The sequence below is a fragment of the Dermacentor albipictus genome, unplaced genomic scaffold (genome assembly GCF_038994185.2).
Source record: "Dermacentor albipictus isolate Rhodes 1998 colony unplaced genomic scaffold, USDA_Dalb.pri_finalv2 scaffold_31, whole genome shotgun sequence".
In the NCBI taxonomy this organism is placed as follows: Eukaryota; Metazoa; Arthropoda; class Arachnida; order Ixodida; family Ixodidae; genus Dermacentor; species Dermacentor albipictus.
This window is the reverse complement of record NW_027225585.1, coordinates 636085-654683: the sequence shown is the minus strand read 5'-3', so window position 1 is coordinate 654683 and position 18599 is coordinate 636085. Positions and strand designations below refer to the sequence as shown.

General features: G+C 47.7%; 2 protein-coding genes across 3 annotated transcripts; both read right to left on the bottom strand.

The window, feature by feature from the left end:
* Positions 1–263: 263 nt before the first annotated feature.
* Positions 264–2541, bottom strand: LOC139052740 (chromatin assembly factor 1 subunit A-like). The gene is made up of 4 exons (XM_070529797.1): positions 2399–2541; positions 2094–2308; positions 1312–1554; positions 264–670 (listed from the first exon to the last, which is right to left on the bottom strand). The coding sequence occupies exons 1-4, from the start codon at positions 2539–2541 to the stop codon at positions 264–266; spliced, it is 1008 nt and encodes a 335-aa protein (XP_070385898.1).
* Positions 2542–3984: 1443 nt separating this feature from the next.
* Positions 3985–8067, bottom strand: LOC135909915 (uncharacterized). 2 transcript variants are annotated; one of them, XM_065441926.1, is made up of 3 exons: positions 6639–8067; positions 5427–5491; positions 3985–4671 (listed from the first exon to the last, which is right to left on the bottom strand). In XM_065441926.1, the coding sequence occupies exons 1-3, from the start codon at positions 7005–7007 to the stop codon at positions 4164–4166; spliced, it is 942 nt and encodes a 313-aa protein (XP_065297998.1). In that variant the 5' UTR covers positions 7008–8067; the 3' UTR covers positions 3985–4163. The 2 variants fall into 2 exon arrangements, 1 of the variants encoding a protein (XP_065297998.1); XR_010566842.1 differs by having other exon boundaries at positions 3985–5491.
* Positions 8068–18599: the final 10532 nt, after the last annotated feature.

The window sequence follows — 18599 nt, the reverse complement described above, 5'->3', positions numbered from 1 at the left end:
TTCCAGATTGCCTTTACCATTGTAGAAGTGATTGTTCGTAATAGCTGTCATGTTTTTATATGTTTAGTGCCTAACTGGACACATGTCTGAAGCACAATGCTTTCCACGTTGCTTTGGTGCCAGCTTTCTTTTTCTGTTCTGTGGAGTCTCAGTGTCAACGACACTATTTTGTGTGGCTGCTGCAGTTGAGTTACAACCTGTGAGCAATTCTGAGATGAGTTTGTCAATCCTATTGCAATTGCAATGCCAAAATCTACAGTGTTTTATTTGTTGTTTATTACAACATCTTCCAGTGTGCCAATTTTGCTCAAAATGCTTTCCATGATGCTCGTAAATCTTTGCTGCTGAGCTGTAAACATGCGGCGCTCTTCAGCCCTTTCGCGCCTTTCCTCAGCACGTTCTGCCCTCTGACGCCTTTCCTCAGCACGCTCTTCTGATCGTATGCGTCTTTCCTCCTCCTTGTCAAAGGCGTTTTGATTCATTTCTTGCTCTTTCAATTCCATTTCCCTAAGAGATTTCTCCTTTTCCCAGGCATGGCACTGTTCCTCCAGTGCGATGCGCCTCGATTCGATGACATAGTCTTTCTGCTTCACAAACTGATCATGCTTCATCCTTTTTTCCATGAAGTCGTAGTCAGCTTGGTCAAGCCCTCCAGCCTGATTTCTTTTTCCTGTAAGATACGGCAGTGTAGGAAAATGCACCCTTAGTAAAAATACACCAGTGTGACGACACATCTTTAAGAGGGCTTTTGTGCAAACACATTTTTTGGGGTAAGTCATACACACACAAGATACCATTTTTTTTTACTGTACCTTTTCCGTACCTACTGGCACGGCACCACAGATGAGAGCACTGCACTAATTTGGGACACATTTATTCATACAGACTAAGGTGCCCACACAAACATCACAAGCTGCTTTGTACGTCCTCGAATATGATAAGAAAGAAATAACGGGTGGTCTTGAGTGCAGAATCGAATTGGCATGCTATAATAGGCATCAACGTAATAATTTATTCAGCAGCATGAGGGTTTCTTGCAGAAACATATATGAGATGCTCCTATATGTGCCAAAGGTATAATTATTGAGGTTGAGGCCAAAACACTTTAACATGCCTGCTTGGATTGCCAATTCAAAATATATTTGATAGCAGTTCTCTTGTCAACGGCACATTGTGTCAGTTCATGTCATTACTAGCATTCGCTGTTGTCAACATGCACGCAGGTGGAATTGAAAAGCCAAAAATTTTCAGCGGCTGATAAATGCAACTAAATTGAGAAAGTATTGTTACCGCGGCCACGCGTGGACTCACTCCTAGGAGGCTGTGGCTGATCCTCGTTTCCTTCGGCACCCTGACGTGCATTTGTTGGTGGGCTGCTGATGCTTGCCGGTGAACGCACTTGACTGCACTCTGTGCTACAACTGGGGCTGAACACAGTCGGTGCATCGTCCATGTCGAGTTCAGGTGGAGAGTATGATTCCTCGATGCCTTCATCGTCATTGCATCCGCTCACAACCTGTGACAAGAGCTGCGTCGCTGTATTTGAGCCAGCGCCTGAAATTGTACCAAAAGATACCATAAAACTAGACCCAGCTGTATCGGCCGCATAGAGGACTAGAGGAAGAAATTGAGAACCTCCACAGGCGTTGTCCGACAATGCGCAGGCATTCCTGCGAAGTTCAAGGACCAACCCGCCAATTTTTGGTACGTGCACCTTTCAAACTTCTTGGTTGTTTTCCCACGTCAAGGGACACTCCCAGACTTTCCAGTTGGCCCCGCTGAAATATTTTAAGTGACCCACACTTTTCAAATCTAAGCCCCATCTGTCAAATTGCCCCCAATTGATCAAATTGCCCAGCACTTCAAGGCGCTGAAAGCTGGGAGTTTGAGTCCCGGCACATTATGTGGTGGTTGCTGGAATTGTTATTCACGATATACAGCTTTTGGTTTCCCATACCTATTTATGGAGACCTACGCATTCAAGTGAGTAACGCGTTATGTGAAGAGCAGGATTTGACTAATTTTTGTTTTCCGAGTACTCGCTAAATAATGCTTCCCTATTTAAAGTGGAAGACGAGATCCGAGATGCTTACATTCTGCTGTGTCGCCGAGGCCCGCTGCGTGTGCGTCCGTTGCGGCGTCTCTCGCATGGGCCGCTGAACTTCTACCGACGGTTGATGTGTTTCGGCTGCCAGAGCCCAGCGGTGCCTTCTTAAAGATTCTTATTTTATAGCCGTTCTCTTTCGCGATTGTCAAAATTTCTTCGAGTAACTGGTCTTGTTCGGAGTACTCCTCCTCGGTTCCGGACCTAGGAGTAGGCACCAAAGAAATGTTTGTACTGACCACACTATCTTGCGCTTTGTGTTGTGCGCTCAATGGAAACCACAAAGTGACTTACCTGCGGAGGTTTCTCCGGTCTCGGTCAGCATGTTGCGCGAACAGCAGGTCCGTCAGGTCGCGAACAGTGCGGGAGCTGAACACTTTTTGTTTAGACTCCGTCAAGCGGACAGCGATCTCTGCCCACCGCACTGTGTGCCTCATGTTCTCCTCGAAAGGGTTACATTCCCTCACGTCGCATAGCAGGTCTAAATCATCGCTTTTCGAAAAGCGAAGGCGCGGAGCTGCTCCAGCCATCCTGTCGCCGTGTTCCGATGCAAGCCGTCCGCGCCCGCGGCCCGCTATCGCTTGTTTGCGATCTCGCGAAACTCCCGCGTGAAGCTCTCTACGGGCGCAAGAAACGCACGCAAAGAATTGAATCTCACGTACGTCCGTGAGACGCGCGCGATCCCTCTACGTTGTGCGCATGCGCACTGCTGACACGTAGAAGCTCTACGTACGCAAAGCCTCTACGTACGTGTAACTAAAACTGTCTACTGCGCATCCTCCGCGCGCAGCACTCGGATCCACGCGTTGCTGCAGGTACGCCCCCTCGCCTCCTCCCCCGCGTGGGTCTCTCCCGCTGGGATCACTCGTTTCTCCTTCCGCTGTGCGTCGGCTTCTACAACACGGCCGCCAGAATGCACAGACTGAACGGAAGAGGCAGCCCCGCGTGCTTGGATTGCGGCGAGGAGGAGACGCTTGAGCACCTTCTGCTCCGCTGCCCGGCCTTCGATGTTAAGCGCACTGCGCTAATTGCATCATACCGTCGTGTGGGACTGCCCTGCGACTCGGAGGGAGCACTTCTCTTTCCGGCAGCCCACCTTTCCATGGTCAAGAAAGTGCTTCCTGCCCTACTTGACTTTTGCTGTGACACGCAGCTGAGAGCCCGGCTGTAAGCCCCGCATTGCTTCTTCACCTTTCTTGTTATTTTTTTTGCGCCTTCTTTTCCTTCTCTCCCTGATCTTTTTCTCCCCACTCCCCTTTCCCTGTGAAGTGCTGTTGAGGTCTCCTCCTCTGAGAGACAGTTACGGCACTGCACTTATCTCTTCCATTCTCTTCAAAAGTCACTACACACTGGCGCCGGCCACAGGACCTACTTGACCTTTGTTCAACACTTGCCGACATTCTCGCCTTATTTCGCACCATAGCGTTTCAGCTGAACTGCTTCAACAGCCGGTTTATTTGTGCCAGAATTTGGCCACCCTGTCAACGTTATGGTTTCTTATTTTAAGTCATCTATATATAGGCTAATGCGGTCTTGAAATTTCCAGCGGTTTCACCTTTCCCAAAATGCCCGCATTTTTGTCGGCCTCTGTATATATTTTGGAACATTTTTTAATAGACGTGGAAACCATTGCACGGCCCCCTGACCAAGCTGCTCAAAAAGTCATTTTATATTTTATATCCCTGAGGTCTTGTGCAAGCTTCCGCCTTGTTATCAGCCTCCTGATTCCCCAGTCACCTGTATCCCATTTTGACGGCTCCAATCCCACGGAAGTTGGCGACGATGTAATGTCCATGGGATTAAAGCCATTCTATTCATTATCAATTCTACTGTGGATACTGTTTCGTTCTCGTGTGCTGCGAAAAGACTGGACAGCTGGGTTGTCAAGAAGCGAAATCACCAACGCCTTTATTCTGCATCGTTATTTATAGACGAAGGTGGAAAGGGTTAGTAAAGTGAGGGGCGGGTATATGCACGTGGCAATCGTGCATGTAGATAGCACATGCGCTCTCATCAGATATGATACATCCTCTTTCCAAACAGTAATTACATGACGAAATTAATGCCGCTGGCTCGTCTGCTGGAACCGCTGGTCATAACCCAGACGCTCTGGCTGCCGCGTCTGTCGTTGACTGCGTCGCAATGGCCGAGGCGACGGCTGTTGAGCTACCACGGGTGAGGCTGCAGTAGTAGTTGACGCCACACCTTGAAATGGGGTCTGGTTGTCGGTCATATCTTCGTCGTCTGATGAGCCAACCTCATACGATTCCTTCGTCGCCAGAAGATGCCGACGGTTGCGTCTCAGCACAGTATTGTTCTCTGTGCGCACATAGAAGGATCGTGGGCCGGCCGATCCGACCACCTTGGCTTTCCTGGCCCACCATGTTCCACTCAAGCGTACCGCGTCATTGTTGCTGAGGTCTGGTAAGGTGCGCCTATGATAACTTCTCTGCTGGTGTTTCTTGACGACAGTCGCCGACATTGGATTGAAGTCCGGCAATGGTGTGCGCAGCCGCCTTCCTTGCAGCAGTTCCCCAGGAGACCGGCCATCTTCAACAGGACTCGCCCTGTAATTTAACAAGCCCAGCCAAAAACACTCTCCTGCAGCTTTTGTTTTCTTTAGAATACGTTTCACCACCTGTACACCCTTCTCAGCGAGCCCGTTTGGTTGAGGATACTGCGGGCTTGATGTCACATGTTTGAAGTCGTAACGCTTTGCAAAAATAATAAACTCTTGGCTGCTAAACTGTGGGCCGTTGTCTATACAAACCTGGACTGGGATGCCGTACCTTGAAAATATTTCACTCAGTCTATCGATAACGGCACTGGCTGTTGTCTCGGACAGTAGCGCTACCTCAGGGAAATTGGACATCGAGTCGTATGCACACAAATAATCCCTTCCCGAGTAGTGAAAAAGATCGACGCCGATACGGTACCATGGCTGCGTAGGCGTAGGTTGCATGATTAAAGGCTCCGATGGCTGCTTATAAGCAAATGTCTTGCATGTTGAACATCTTTCAATCAGGGACTGAATGTCAGAGTTTATGTTCGGCCAATATACCATTTGCCTTGCTCTAGCTTTGCACTTAACCTGGCCCAGGTGGCCTTCGTGGATCCGTTTCAATATGTCGCCGCGCATGCTTGTCGGTATGACTACTTTCGTCCCTTTCAATAATATGCCATTTACTACTGACAGCTCTGCGGCCACTGGTTTCAGGGGGCCGTCGACAGGCTGTCCTTTCGCAAGCTTTCTTAACACAGTGCCAAGATGTGGATCGAGAGCCGTTTCCTGTGCAAGTTTTCTAGCTGTCGTTTCACTTACGAGTGCTGAAACGACCGTGACGGCATGGATCTCGACGTCACTCGTGTCTGGAGCTGCCTTGAGTCCTGGAACAGGTGATCGGGACAGCATATCAGCAAGGGCCATTTGTTTGCCAGGAATATATGTTAGCGTGTAGTCATATTTCATCAATCTCAAGAAAAATCGTTGCACTCTGGGTGGCATATCACTTATGCCTTTCTTTGATATGTTTATCAGTGGACTGTGGTCACTCTCGAGGATGAGGGGCCGGCCATAAACGAAATGATTGAACTTTTCGCAACCGAAAGCTAAAGCCAACGCCTCTTTTTCAATCTGCGAATATCTTTGCTCCGATTCTGTCAAAGCTCTTGACGCGTAGGCGACCGGCTGCCAGCAGTCCCCATGACGTTGCAGAAGCGCCGCACCAACACCACTCTGAGAGGCATCTGCAGTTACTTTTGTCTCCAGACTCGGATCAAATATAGCAAGCAATGGTGCATTGCTTAAGTCCCGACATATAGCCTGCCATTCCTTTTCGTGGGTTGGTGTCCAATCAAAGATGACACCTTGTTTGACGAGGGATCGTAAAGTAGACGTGCGCCGCGAGAGTGACGGTAGGTACTTGCTGAAGTAGTTAACGACTCCCAGCAGTCTTTGTACCGCGAATTTGTCCTGAGGTTTTGGCATTTTTAAAAGACCGTCAACGAGATCTGGATTTGGCCTAATGCCCTTGTCGCTAATGATGTCACCCAGGAAGAGTACTTCTTGCAGGCCAAAGCGACACTTGGATGCATTGAAGGTAAGGCCTGCCTTTTCAGCTGCTTCTAATACTCTGCGCAGCCTCTCATCGTGTTCAGCCTTGGTCGCTCCCCAGATTAGCACATCGTCTACGTACACGCGTACACCTGGCAGGCCATCAAAAACCTCGTTAAGGGCTTTTTGAAACACTTCGCTAGCCGAAGCTATACCGAACGGTAGCCGAAGAAAGCGATAGCGGCCGAAGGGCGTCGCGAATGTGCATATCTTCGATGACTGTTCGTCTAATGCGATTTGATGAAATCCCGCATTTGCGTCGAGACGCGAAAAAAACTTCGCGCCTGCTAAGTCTGCCTCAATATCCTCTCTGCGCGGCATTTGGTAGTGCTCCCTCTTGATGTTTTCGTTGATGCGTCTTGGGTCCATGCAGACTCGCAATTTGCCGTCTTTCTTTAGTACAATGACAAGGGGGCTTACCCAATCTGTGGGGCTGCTGACCTTCTGGATGATGCCTTCCTTTTCCATTCTGCCTAGTTCAGTACGGAGAGGCTCTCGCAGGGACAGGGGCACTCTTCTAGCTGGCTGGACGACTGGCACGGCATCCTTGTGCAGTGCAATCTTGTATTCACGCGGAGCGCGCCCTGTTCCATGGAAAAGACGTGGGAACTCCTTCACAATTGTTTCGGTGTTGCTCGTCGTCACGCAGTCAACAGCGCGCTGTACGATTCCTAGCTTCTCGCTGGTTTCTAAGCCTAAGATAGCGCTGTGGTCCTTCTTTACCACAAAAAAAACTTGCGCACGCCTCGCGGTCGCCAATCTTGATTGGCGCTGAAAACTTCCCAACATGCTTGATCATGTTGCCCCCATAGGATCTCAGAACGGCGCAACTGGGCATCAGACTGGTCATCTTGAACTTGCGAAATACTGAAAGTGGCAATACGTTTGCCTGCGATCCTGTGTCCACCTTAAAGGAGACGTACTTGCCGTCAATGCATGCGTTCACATGCCAGTCTCGTTCTCTGCTTGCGCTGCTGCTGGCGACATTCAGTACTTCGAAGTCGTCGTTTTGATGCTGTACTTCGTATACGCGCTCTTTCTCACTGCAACAACATGCGAAGTGATTTCGCCCATTACACGAGTAACAGACTTTGCCGTAAGCTGGACAGCGTCTAACGGCATTCCTTCGGTTGCAGCGGCTGCATTTTAGGTCGTGCCTGGACCCTGTAGGAGTGCTCTTGCTGGCAGTGACAGCGTTCATATCGAGTTCTTCCTTTGTTTTCTGCCAGAATTCGTTTTGGCGTGTTGATGTTTCAGCCGCCTTGCATAGGATGACAACCTTTTCCAAGGTCAGGTTTTTGTCCCTGAGCATCTTTTCTCGAAGCCTTGGCGAGTTTGTTCCAAAGACAATTTGGTCTCGTACCATATCGTCTGCCATAGTCCCAAAGTTGCAGTACTGCGCTTGTTTTTTCAACTCGCGTAGAAACTGCTCAAAAGGCTCCGCCTCACCTTGACTACGAGAGCGGAAAACGTATCGCTCGTGGATTTCATTCTGTTGCTCCGTGCAGTATTCTTCGAACTTGGCAATCACGGTATTGTAGTCTTCCTTGTTCTCTTCTCCGCTAAACACAAAATTGTTGAAAACGTCCAAGGCTTCCTCCCCCGCCACGCTGAGGAGCAGGGCCGTCTTCGCCGCTTCGGACCTTGGATTGGCTTTGCATACCGTCGCTTGTAGAAAAAACTCGAACTGCTGACGAAACCGCTTCCAGTTCCTTCCGCCATCCGCTGTCAAGCGTAGCGGTTCAGGTTGCCTCAGGTGCTCCATGTCGTTGCTTCTCACGTTCGCCTATCCCAGGTACCATTCGCTTGAGCTGGTAGCCTTGCACCCCACTTCTGACACCATGTTTCGTTCTCGTGTGCTGCGAAAAGACTGGACAGCTGGGTTGTCAAGAAGCGAAATCACCAACGCCTTTATTCTGCATCGTTATTTATAGACGAAGGTGGAAAGGGTTAGTAAAGTGAGGGGCGGGTATATGCACGTGGCAATCGTGCATGTAGATAGCACATGCGCTCTCATCAGATATGATACAGATACGACAGCCGCTTTTGCTCACTATGGATGGAAATGTTGCGTCAATGAGCGCCATTCTGAAGCATCTAACTTGATAGTCACAAACTTATGCGGGTCCCACGTATGTGCGAATCGATGTAAGCAAAGCTTTCTGTGTTTGTTGTCATTGTTAAACGTAATCTCCACAGAGTATTCAGGCGCCCTCTAATTAAATGCTGTCAATGTTTGCCTGAGTACGCCCGCCTTTGTGATGCAAATAAACGTAACTCCAACTCATTTTCTCAGAAATAAACGCTGAATGAAACACTGACGTCATCCTGAACAAGATCAACAAGCGCCCTAGTGCTCAATCTGATGAGCCCCTATTCGTAAGCTTATATTCGTGATTTAGTTATTTGGGCGAGGGGGGGGGGGCGATGTGCTCTTATACCGTAGAACATCCCTCGGACGCCTCTGATGTGCTCGTTTTCATTCTCATGTGCCCAATGAAAACTGTCATCGCGACAGCTTCATCATGTCCTGGTGGTAGGCCACCATGGCATGTCGCGCAAGTATGACCACGCTGATTCATTTGGGTTGACATATGCTATTTGGAGCGTCATACTTCGCCACATTCATTTTTCAAGCTATACCAGAGCTTGACTAGGGCGGCCAACTCACTACGTCCCTTTCCTCTGTTTACTTCCGCAAAGTGTGTGTCTATCGCTGTGGTTACCAAATACGCCCAGCGGTATGCTACCACTCAAGCCTTTCTGTCGGCTGAGTAACTGAAGTCGCAGTCTTTCTTCAACACGGCGTCGACGTTCAATATGGCTATCCTCAATTACTTTTCGCGGACTTCGCTCACCGCCTTCTCTCCAATGTTATCTCCTGTACTACTCGCTCCTGCTAGACACAACGCAAACACGCAACGACCTTCATAAAGTATCAGTAACACGCTAGTTGACATGCTGTCGACGTATATTTCCTCTGAGCACCGGGATTGGAGCGTGGTCCTCTCTATGGATACATTATCGATCTACAGCTTCGCTCAACAACGCCGCTCGTTACTCATCACTTTTTTTTTTGTCGACAAGAGCATCGCGTATTTCCTCTGAATGTACTTTCGGCTTTAAGTGGGACCTTGCATGCCCGCTTATTCTGTTACGTTGACGGCGACCATTGTCGCAGCAAATGCAGCATCTTGCATTTGGGAGATGGGCCCTCTAACAATTACGCTACCACCTGCCTCCACCAATTTCCTTTTATCTGCCTTCCCACTTCTCGTTTTTGCCGCAGACGCAGGAATAACGGATGCAGAAACGAAAAAAAAAGTAAAGATTGCTAGAGCCGCCAGTGACGCATTACCTTAACTTCGGCAGGTTACCCTAATTGGAGCGCATGTAGGCTTGCGGCTTCGTGCAGATGGTGGGTCGCCTTAGCTTTATTGTACCAGAGTTGCTTGAGTTTATTGTAGAGTTGCTTTCACCAACTCTTTTCAGCTAGAACTGAAACGCCGGACAAAAATGAGACCTACCGTTGAATATTTTTCTTGTTTTCTAGGTTTAAAGCAAAAACGCTCATTTACACAAATAGTGATTTCTTTAAGAAATGTCATAAGGATACTATATTTCAAGGTCATGTTTTGTCAATACGGCCCGGCACTACGTATCGACGAAAGGGCATCACAGTGCGGACGCACGCGGCAGGTTACTGAATGAAGAAAACAGGAAACGACTGTTTTTCAGTTCTCGCAACATATTGTACACGGAACACAAGGCACCCACCACCATGACATTTTTCCTTTTTTTTTACAGCACCGACACACAATGCCGGAGTGATATACTTCCTAAAGGGGTCTCATTTTATTTTTCATCGCAGAACCGCAAGCACAGTTGCGTCGTGCGTATACCGCAGCCACGTACTGTAGCCGTCCTCCTTTTCCTCTAACAATATGGCCGCCGGCGGCTTCACGCGCTCCCGTAGGTGGCGGATTGGACTGTCACTCCAGAAGTTGAAATACCTAACCTCTTTGCATAGAAACGACGGCATGATTGTTGACACCATTTCTCTCCAGACTGATCTTGATGAGCTAACGCATTGATGGTGGCAGGGCAGAAGGCATTTCCTCTGTGGTGGTGGTGGCGAACGGCATCGCAGAGAGCGTAACCAAGTTCTTCGATACTTGCAGTTGCGGCTATCTTTCCGTGGAAACATCGCCCATGTGGCACCGACGCTGACAGAGGAATCCTTCCACGAGAACATCCAGCAGTGACGTCATCGAGCTACTTAAAAGAACAAGGCTCCCCTGGCATCGTTGCATTTGCTCTGCTGTGGTGGTGGCGTGCGGCATCGCAGAAAGCGTAACCATGTTCTTCGATACTTGCAGGTTGGTGCTGGTGCAAACTGTACCTTTTAGTAGAAGTCTTGCTTGTTCCTGCCACCACCACTGCTGCTTCTAATGTTACTCTGATGCACTTTTATTGATTAGAAATGGCTCTGTCTGTACTTTGTCTATTCTGCAATGACAACCTTCCAGAATGAGGCTCGTACCCTATGTGCACATAATGCGGCTTTGGTTACCACCTCGGCGCATGCTCAGGCGTGACTAAGTCCGCGTTTAAGGCACAAGATGACGTGACGAAGAATAATTGGAAATGTCAGACGTGTGTTGTATTAGCAGCCCGAATCACCGCTGACGTGCGAAAAGAGAAACACGAGCAAGCTTCAGGAGTTGAACGGATGTTGTCTGAAATTAACAAGCAGTTGATGCAACTACCGGCCATTATGAATAAAGTTGAAGAACTCATGCTGCTGAAGCACACAGTAGGCAAATTAGACCAAACTGTGCAGCATTTCTCGGATGTGTACGATCCAGAGCTGGCTACAATGAAAACACATTCTTCAGAGATAGCTGCTCTGAAAAAATGTCGAAGAAGCTGAGGTCATCATCATCATTATCAGCCTGGTTACGCCCACTGCAGGGCAAAGGCCTCTCCCATATTTCTCCAACAGCCCCGGTCATGTACTAATTGTGGCCATACCGTCCCTGCAAATTTCTTAATCTCATCCGCCCACCTAACTTTCTGCCGTCCCCTGCTACGCTTCCCTTCCCTTGGAATCCAGTCCGTAACCCTTAATGACCATCGGTTATCTTCCTTCCTCATTACATGTCCTGCCCATGCCCATTTCTTTTTCTTGATTTCAACTAAGATGTCATTAACTCGCGTCTGTTCCCTCACCCAATCTGCTCTTTTCTTATCCCTTAACGTTACACCTATCATTCTTCTTTCCATAGCTCGTTGCGTCGTCCTCAATTTGAGTAAAACCCTTTTCGTAAGCCTCCAGGTTTCTGCCACGTAGGTGAGTACTGGTAAGACACAGCTATTATACACTTTTCTTTTGAGGGATAATGGCAACCTGGAGCGGTATTCTGTAAGGGTCCACCTAGTGGACTGTCCATTTCGGCCGCTGCTGATTGGATGCAGCTGTACGAGAGAGGAGGAGACGAGCGGCCCTAGCCAATCAGCAGCGGCCGAAATGGACAGTCCACTAGGTAGACTCTTACAGAATACCACTCCTGCTGTTCATGATCTGAGAATGCCTGCCAAACGCACCCCAGCCCATTCTTATTCTTCTGGTTATTTCTGTCTCATGATCCGGATCCGCAGTCACTACCTGCCCTAAGTAGATGTATTCCCTTACGACTTCCAGTGCCTCGCTGCCTATTGTAAACTGCTGTTCTCTTCCGAGACTGTTAAACATTACTTTAGTTTTCTGCAGATTAATTTTTAGACCCACTCTTCTGCTTTGCCTCTCCAGGTCAGTGAGCATGCATTGCAGTTGGTCCCCTGAGTTACTAAGCAAGGCAATATCATCAGCGAATCGCAAGTTACTAAGGTATTCTCCATTAACTTTTATCCCCATTTCTTCCCAATCCAGGTCTCTGAATACCTCCTGTAAACACGCTGTGAATAGCATTGGAGAGATCGTATCTCCCTGCCTGACGCCTTTCTTTATAGGGATTTTGTTGCTTTCTTTATGGAGGACTACGGTGGCTGTGGAACCGCTATAGATATTTTTCAGTATTTTTACATATGGCTCGTCTACACCCTGATTCCGTAATGCCTCCATGACTGCTGAGGTTTCGACAGAATCAAATGCTTTCTCGTAATCATGAAGGCTATATATAAGGGTTGGTTGTATTCCGCACATTTCTCTATCACCTGATTGATAGTGTGAATATGATCTATTGTTGAGTAGCCTTTACGGAATCCTGCCTGGTCCTTTGCTTGACAGAAGTCTAAGGTGTTCCTGATTCTGTTTGCGATTACCTTAGTAAATATTTTGTAGGCAACGGACAGTAAGCTGATCGGTCTATAATTTTTCAAGTCTTTGGCGTCCCCTTTCTTATGGATTAGGATTATGTTAGCGTTTTTCCAAGATTCCGGTACGCTCGACGTTATGAGGCATTGCGTATACAGCGTGGCCAGTTTCTCTAGGACAATCTGCCCACCATCCTTCAGTAAATCTGCTGTTATCTGATCCTCCCCAGCTGACTTCCCCTTTTGCATATCTCCCAAGGCTTTCTTCACTTCTTCCGGCGTTACCTGTGGGATTTCGAATTCCCCTAGACTATTTTCTCTTTCATTATTGTCGTGGGTGGCACTGGTGCTGTATAAATCTCTATAGAACTCCTCAGCCACTTGTACTATCTCATCCATATTAGTAATGATATTGCCGGCTTTGTCTCTTAACGCATACATCTGATTCTTGCCAATTCCTAGTTTCTTCTTCACTGTTTTTAGGCTTCCTCCGTTCCTGAGAGCATGTTCAATTCTATCCATATTATACTTCCTTATGTCGTGTCCTGTCTGCACGCCTCACTTCTAGTTTGCATAATGAATCCTTATGTCAGCTGTCTTACTCTTGTTGATTAACTTCGAAAGTTCTGCCAGTTCTATTCTAGCTGTAGGGTTAGAGGCTTTCATACATTGGCGTTTCTTGATGAGAACTTTCGTCTCCTGCGATAGTTTACTGGTATCCTGCCTAACGGAGTTACCACCGACTTCCATTGCACACTCCTTAATGATGTCCACAAGATTGTCGTTCATTGCTTCAACACTAAGGTCCTCTTCCTGAGTTAAAGCCGAATACCTGTTCTGAAGCTTGATCTGGAATACCTCTATTTTCCCTCTTACCGCTAACTCATTGATCGGCTTCTTATGTACCAGTTTCTTCCGTTCCCTTCTCAGGTCTAGGCTAATTCGAGTTCTTACTATCCTGTGGTCACTGCAGCGCACCTTGCCGAGCACGTCCACATCTTGTATGATGCCAGGGTTAGCGCAGAGTATGAAGTCTATTTCATTTCTAGTCTCGCCGTTCGGGCCCCTCCACGTCCACTTTCGGCTATCCCGCTTGCGGAAGAAGGTATTCATTATCCTCATATTATTCTGTTCCGCAAACTCTATTAATAACTCCCCCCTGATATTCCTAGTGCCTATGCCATATTCCCCCACTGCCTTGTCTCCAGCCTGCTTTTTGCCTACCTTCGCATTAAAGTCGCCCATTAGTATAGTGTATTTAGTTTTCACTCTACCCATCGCCGATTCCACGTCTTCATAGAAGCTTTCGACTTCCTGGTCATCATGACTGGATGTAGGGGCGTAGACCTGTACAATCTTCATTTTGTACCTCTTATTAAGTTTCACAACAAGGCCTGCCACCCTCTCGTTAATGCTATAGAATTCCTGTAGGTTACCAGCAATATTCTTATTAATCAGGAATCCGACGCCTTGTTCCCTTCTCTCTGCTAAGCCCCGGTAGCACAGGACGTGCCCGCTTTTTAGCACTGTATATGCTTCTTTTGGCCTCCTAACTTAACTGAGCCCTATTATACCCCATTTACTGCCCTCTAATTCCTCCAATAGCACTGCTAGACTCGCCTCACTAGATAACGTTCTAACGTTGATTGTTGCCAGGTTCATATTCCAATGGCGGCCTGTCCGGAGGTGCAGAGGCAGGTGCAGGTGCAGTGGTGCAGCGGTGGCGTAGAGGTAGAACACCCGCCTCGCGTGAAAGAGGTCCGTGGTTCGAATCCCGGTGCCGGCAATTTTCCACCGGATTAAAAAAAAAATCCGCGTGTTGATAAAATTGCATAAACAGGCCTGGAGTGTGGCCTGATCCCGCTGACCAGAACCGGTAACGCACTCCCTCACCAGAGCAGGATTGGCCACCCTGGTGCAGTACTTGGCCACAACCTCCGGACAAGCTGAGGTAAATAATGGTAAAGAAGAAATGTCTAAACTGCGGCAGCAAGTTAACCAACTTGAGCAGTATAGCAAGCAGCACAATTTGGAAGTTCATGGTATTCCGCACAGTGACAATGAAGTACTGCTTGACAAAGTAAACAACTTAGCGAAAACACTGCAACTTGCCGAACTGTCTCGAGCAGATGTTGAACGTATGCATAGGCTTCCACCCAAACCAGGCAAAAAACCTGTAGTACTCGTCCGTTTTGTATCCCGTGTCACGCAGGATGAATGGATGACAAAAAGGATGATTTGAAAGCAAGGAAATCGAATGTTTACTTCCTTGATAATCTGACGCCAGAAAACAAGAAGCTTCTGTGGGAAATGAAGCTACGATGTCAGGAGAAGCATTACCAATTCGCTTGGCATAGGGACGGCAAACTGCTCGTGCACAGGGCTCAGGGTGAGCGCGCAATCCGTATTGCATGCGAAGCTGATTTATCTCTGATACGCTAACTTTCTCGTGCCTTCTGGGCGTTACAGAATACTTTTTCTCATGGCGGGTACATGCACATTAGGTTACTATGACAGTTCTTTATTTACTTCTCCCGTAAATGCTTCATTTTTTCTAAAAGATAACAACCTGTCTTTCATTTAAATGCTAGGAGCCTGAAAAATAAATATATGGAAACGGAAACTTATTTGGAATCTTTAGAACATAAATACGAAGTCCTAGCTTTTACCGAGACGTGGTTCACAAGCGCGGATGATATTATTCAATTTCATGGTTATAAATGTGAAGGTGTTTATGGTAAACACCGCCGTGGAGGAGGTACTTCACTTTATTTGAAAAACGATCTGTCCTACGAGCTGCTGTGCGAATTCTCGTGCGTTACCGATTCCTATGAGTGTATTGCTGTAAAATGTTGTAAATATTATATTGCATCAGTGTACCGTCCTCCTTCAGGTGATCTGGATGATTTCATTGAATTCATTACCAAAATACTGGAATATGCTTCTGATCTGAGTCTCCCGGTTGTTTTGCTTGGCGATATGAACATTAACTTATTATTACCTACTGCTGACACTCTTCATTGACGTACTACATTCTTATAATTGCACTAACACAATTTGTTCGCCAACCAGAATAACGCCAGATTCTGAATCATTAATTGATATATGTATAACGAACCACGATCCAAATGACGTTTTTTCGGGAATTTTCACCTCTGATCGAAGTGATCATTTGCCAGTATTTTGTTTTTTGACACGACATGAAAACAAAAGAAGGCGTTTTCGAAGTCAACTTTCTTTCTGTCGCCACTTTAGCGATGAAAATATGACTTCCTTTCGCTCCATGATAGAGAATACAGACTGGTCTACAGTGTATGGCGAAAATGATCCGAATATTTCGTATGATACGTTTATTCAGATAATAAAATCGTGTTATGATGCTGCTTTCCCATTACAACAAATAAAGACCTACAAGAAAGCTAGGAAGCCGTGGGTAACTCGAGAGATGTATAAAAGAATGCAGAAACGTGACAAGTTATTTGATACATTTATTTGGTACAGGGATCTTGCGATACTAAATGAATACAAGAAAATAAGAAACAAGTTGACTTCAGACCTCAAAAAAGCTAGAAACAGGTGTTACGAACATATGTTTTCTACGGTATCAAACAATCCAAAGAAATTATGGAATTCAGTTCGCAGGTTAAAAGGAACCCAGTATAACAGAAACCCGAATACTCTAACGTTTGATGACATTGAATACAGTGAAACTTCCTTGGCCAATAAATTCAACGATCATTTTTTACTTGATGGTGGGTCATCCTACTCTAGTGGTTCATTACTGCCACCTGAAAGATTTCTAAACCACGAGACGTTCAATTCTATCTTCCTATCACCCTGCACTGAAATGGAAGTGTATTCCGTTCTTAAGGCTTTAAAAAACGATACTGCAGCAGGGACTGATGACATAAAAGCAGGACCAATCATATCTGTTGCTGATGTTGTCTCGGCTCCATTATGCCATATCTGTAACAGCGCTTTTGTGAATGGCATTTTCCCCGATTCTATGAAAATTTCCAAAGTGATTGTATTGCATAGAGGGAAGAAGAAGAAGAGCACGGAGCAGATACGTCTCTGACATCGGCTCCGTCTTTTTCGATGTTCCGCTGGCCAATTTTTCGAGGTACGACGATTTCAAGCACATCATCAGATTCGTGAAGTTGTCCAGACTCGACTGATACGAAGTTTCGAGGTGGGAACCAATTTTTGACAATTTTATTGGACTTTCTCTGTTCACCCCACTACGTGCGGAGCTAACCCTAGCGAGGAGCAGGGCCCATTAGGCCTTGCCGGCCTACGCGCCAGGAGGACATGGCAGACTCCCGTATGGAAGACGAAGAGGACAACAACGAGGAAGATTTCGGTTGGCAAGTGGCTACCGGACGACGATCCCGTGCTGGAAAGAAGAGCAGCAACGCGGCGAACGCGACGCCAAGTACCTTGCAAGCGTCCGGCGGCAGCAAGGGACCCGCCACCAACACCGGCTCGATCAAGTACCGTATAGTAAAGGCCTCAAGGATGCCCCAACTGCCCGAGGAGCATCGGAAAATTATAATCAGGCCACGAGGAGGGCTAAATTTGAGCAAAGTAAGTACCACCGCTATTGGAACTGCAGTGATCGAGGCTTCAGGCCTAACGGCAGAGCAAGCAAGTGAAGACATGGTGTGCCCCAACTTCACGCTAAATATCGTGGTGGTGAGCACGCCTGACCCAGACCATGCGGCAAGGTACGTGAGAATGAAGTCCTTCAAAATCGGGGACACGGAGTACGAGGTCAATGCGTACGAGACGGCCCCACACGCCACGTGCAAAGGGGTGATTAGACAAGTCGACATCAGAGACTCCCAGTCTACTATCACAAGGAATATCGTGCATGAGCGCAACCCGCTCGCTTTGGCCGCCAAGCGCATAAAGACGTCAGGCTCAGTCATCGTCCTCTTCGATGGACTGAAAGTGCCAAACTTTGTGCGCTACGGGCCGACCTTGTTAAGATGTTATCTCTACAGGAAACAATTTGATGTGTGCTTCACTTGTGGTAGGGTAGGACACCGCTCGGACGTGTGCCCCACGCCGGACTCTGTTCAGTGTAGAGAGTGTGGAGCCCCCAACCCACGAGCGGACCACGTTTGCACGCCCAAGTGCAAGTTATGTGGAGGAGACCATCCCACCGGAGACAAGGTGTGCAAGCAGAGATTTCAAACACCCTATGTGGTACGAGCTCGCCGAAGGGAACGCGCCCGGTCACGACCGGCCACGAGGGAGAGAAGCCGCTCCAAGTCGGGAGGATCGCAGGTGCAAAGGGAACGCGCCCGGTCGCGATCGGCCGCGAGGGAGAGAAGCCGCTCCAAGTCGGAAGGAGCCCAGGCGCTCTTAGAAGATAGAACACCCGGTGCCAAGCCGACAGTTGGGACCGCCTGGGCGGATAAAGTCAAAGGTACGGTGAGAATCGTTGGTGGCGCCACTACGCCGGCGGTGACTGAAAGCAATGATGTCAGAATAGAACAGTTGATTAGGGAGGTAAACTCTTTGCGTAAAGCTAATGCAGAGCTGACCAAACAGGTAGCAGAACTGAAAAAGAAGGCACAGCCGAGCCCTGCCAGCGTAGCAGTAGCCAGACCAGTAGGTCAAAGCAACGAACCAGGCGAGGGAGATAACTCCCCCGCCCCGAAAAAAAGAGCAGTAAGCCCCGAAACTGACTCGGTTTTCGAAGTCCTTAGCGAGCTGAAAGAGGTAATCAAAGAAATTAGAGAAACGACGGAAAGGACTAACTTTAAAGTGGATAAACTATGGAAATGGAGGTTAACGGCCGAACAGCGATTCAAGAAACTCGAATCGAAATGCGACGACGACGAATTCTTGCCGTCAGAATCAGAAAGCGTAAAATCGCTCTCCGGAACGTCAGGGGGCGCTCCAAAGAGATCGATCGCGGGTAACAGCAAAATTAACTCATTCAATAATCATGGATAGCGCCCACAGTTTTAGTGTGTGGCAGTGTAATTGTCGCGGATTCCACAACAAAAAGGCATCGCTGCGCCAATTAATTAGATCGATGGGGGTCAAACCAAA

What these genes read in the sequence shown, in the direction of transcription:
- LOC135909915 (XM_065441926.1), bottom strand. Translation starts at nt 7,007, where the DNA reads ATGTTGGGAAGTTTTCAGCGCCAATCAAGATTGGCGACCGCGAGGCGT. An exon ending in TCAGCAGCCCCACAGATTGG is followed by an intron (nt 5,492 to 6,638) that starts GTAAGCCCCCTT and finishes CACCTGTTCCAG; the next exon opens with GACTCAAGGCAGCTCCAGAC. An exon ending in TCACGGTCGTTTCAGCACTC is followed by an intron (nt 4,672 to 5,426) that starts GTAAGTGAAACG and finishes GTTAAATTACAG; the next exon opens with GGCGAGTCCTGTTGAAGATG.
- LOC139052740 (XM_070529797.1), bottom strand. Translation starts at nt 2,541, where the DNA reads ATGAGGCACACAGTGCGGTGGGCAGAGATCGCTGTCCGCTTGACGGAG. An exon ending in GACCGGAGAAACCTCCGCAG is followed by an intron (nt 2,309 to 2,398) that starts GTAAGTCACTTT and finishes GCCTACTCCTAG; the next exon opens with GTCCGGAACCGAGGAGGAGT. An exon ending in CCTCGGCGACACAGCAGAAT is followed by an intron (nt 1,555 to 2,093) that starts GTAAGCATCTCG and finishes GTACAATTTCAG; the next exon opens with GCGCTGGCTCAAATACAGCG.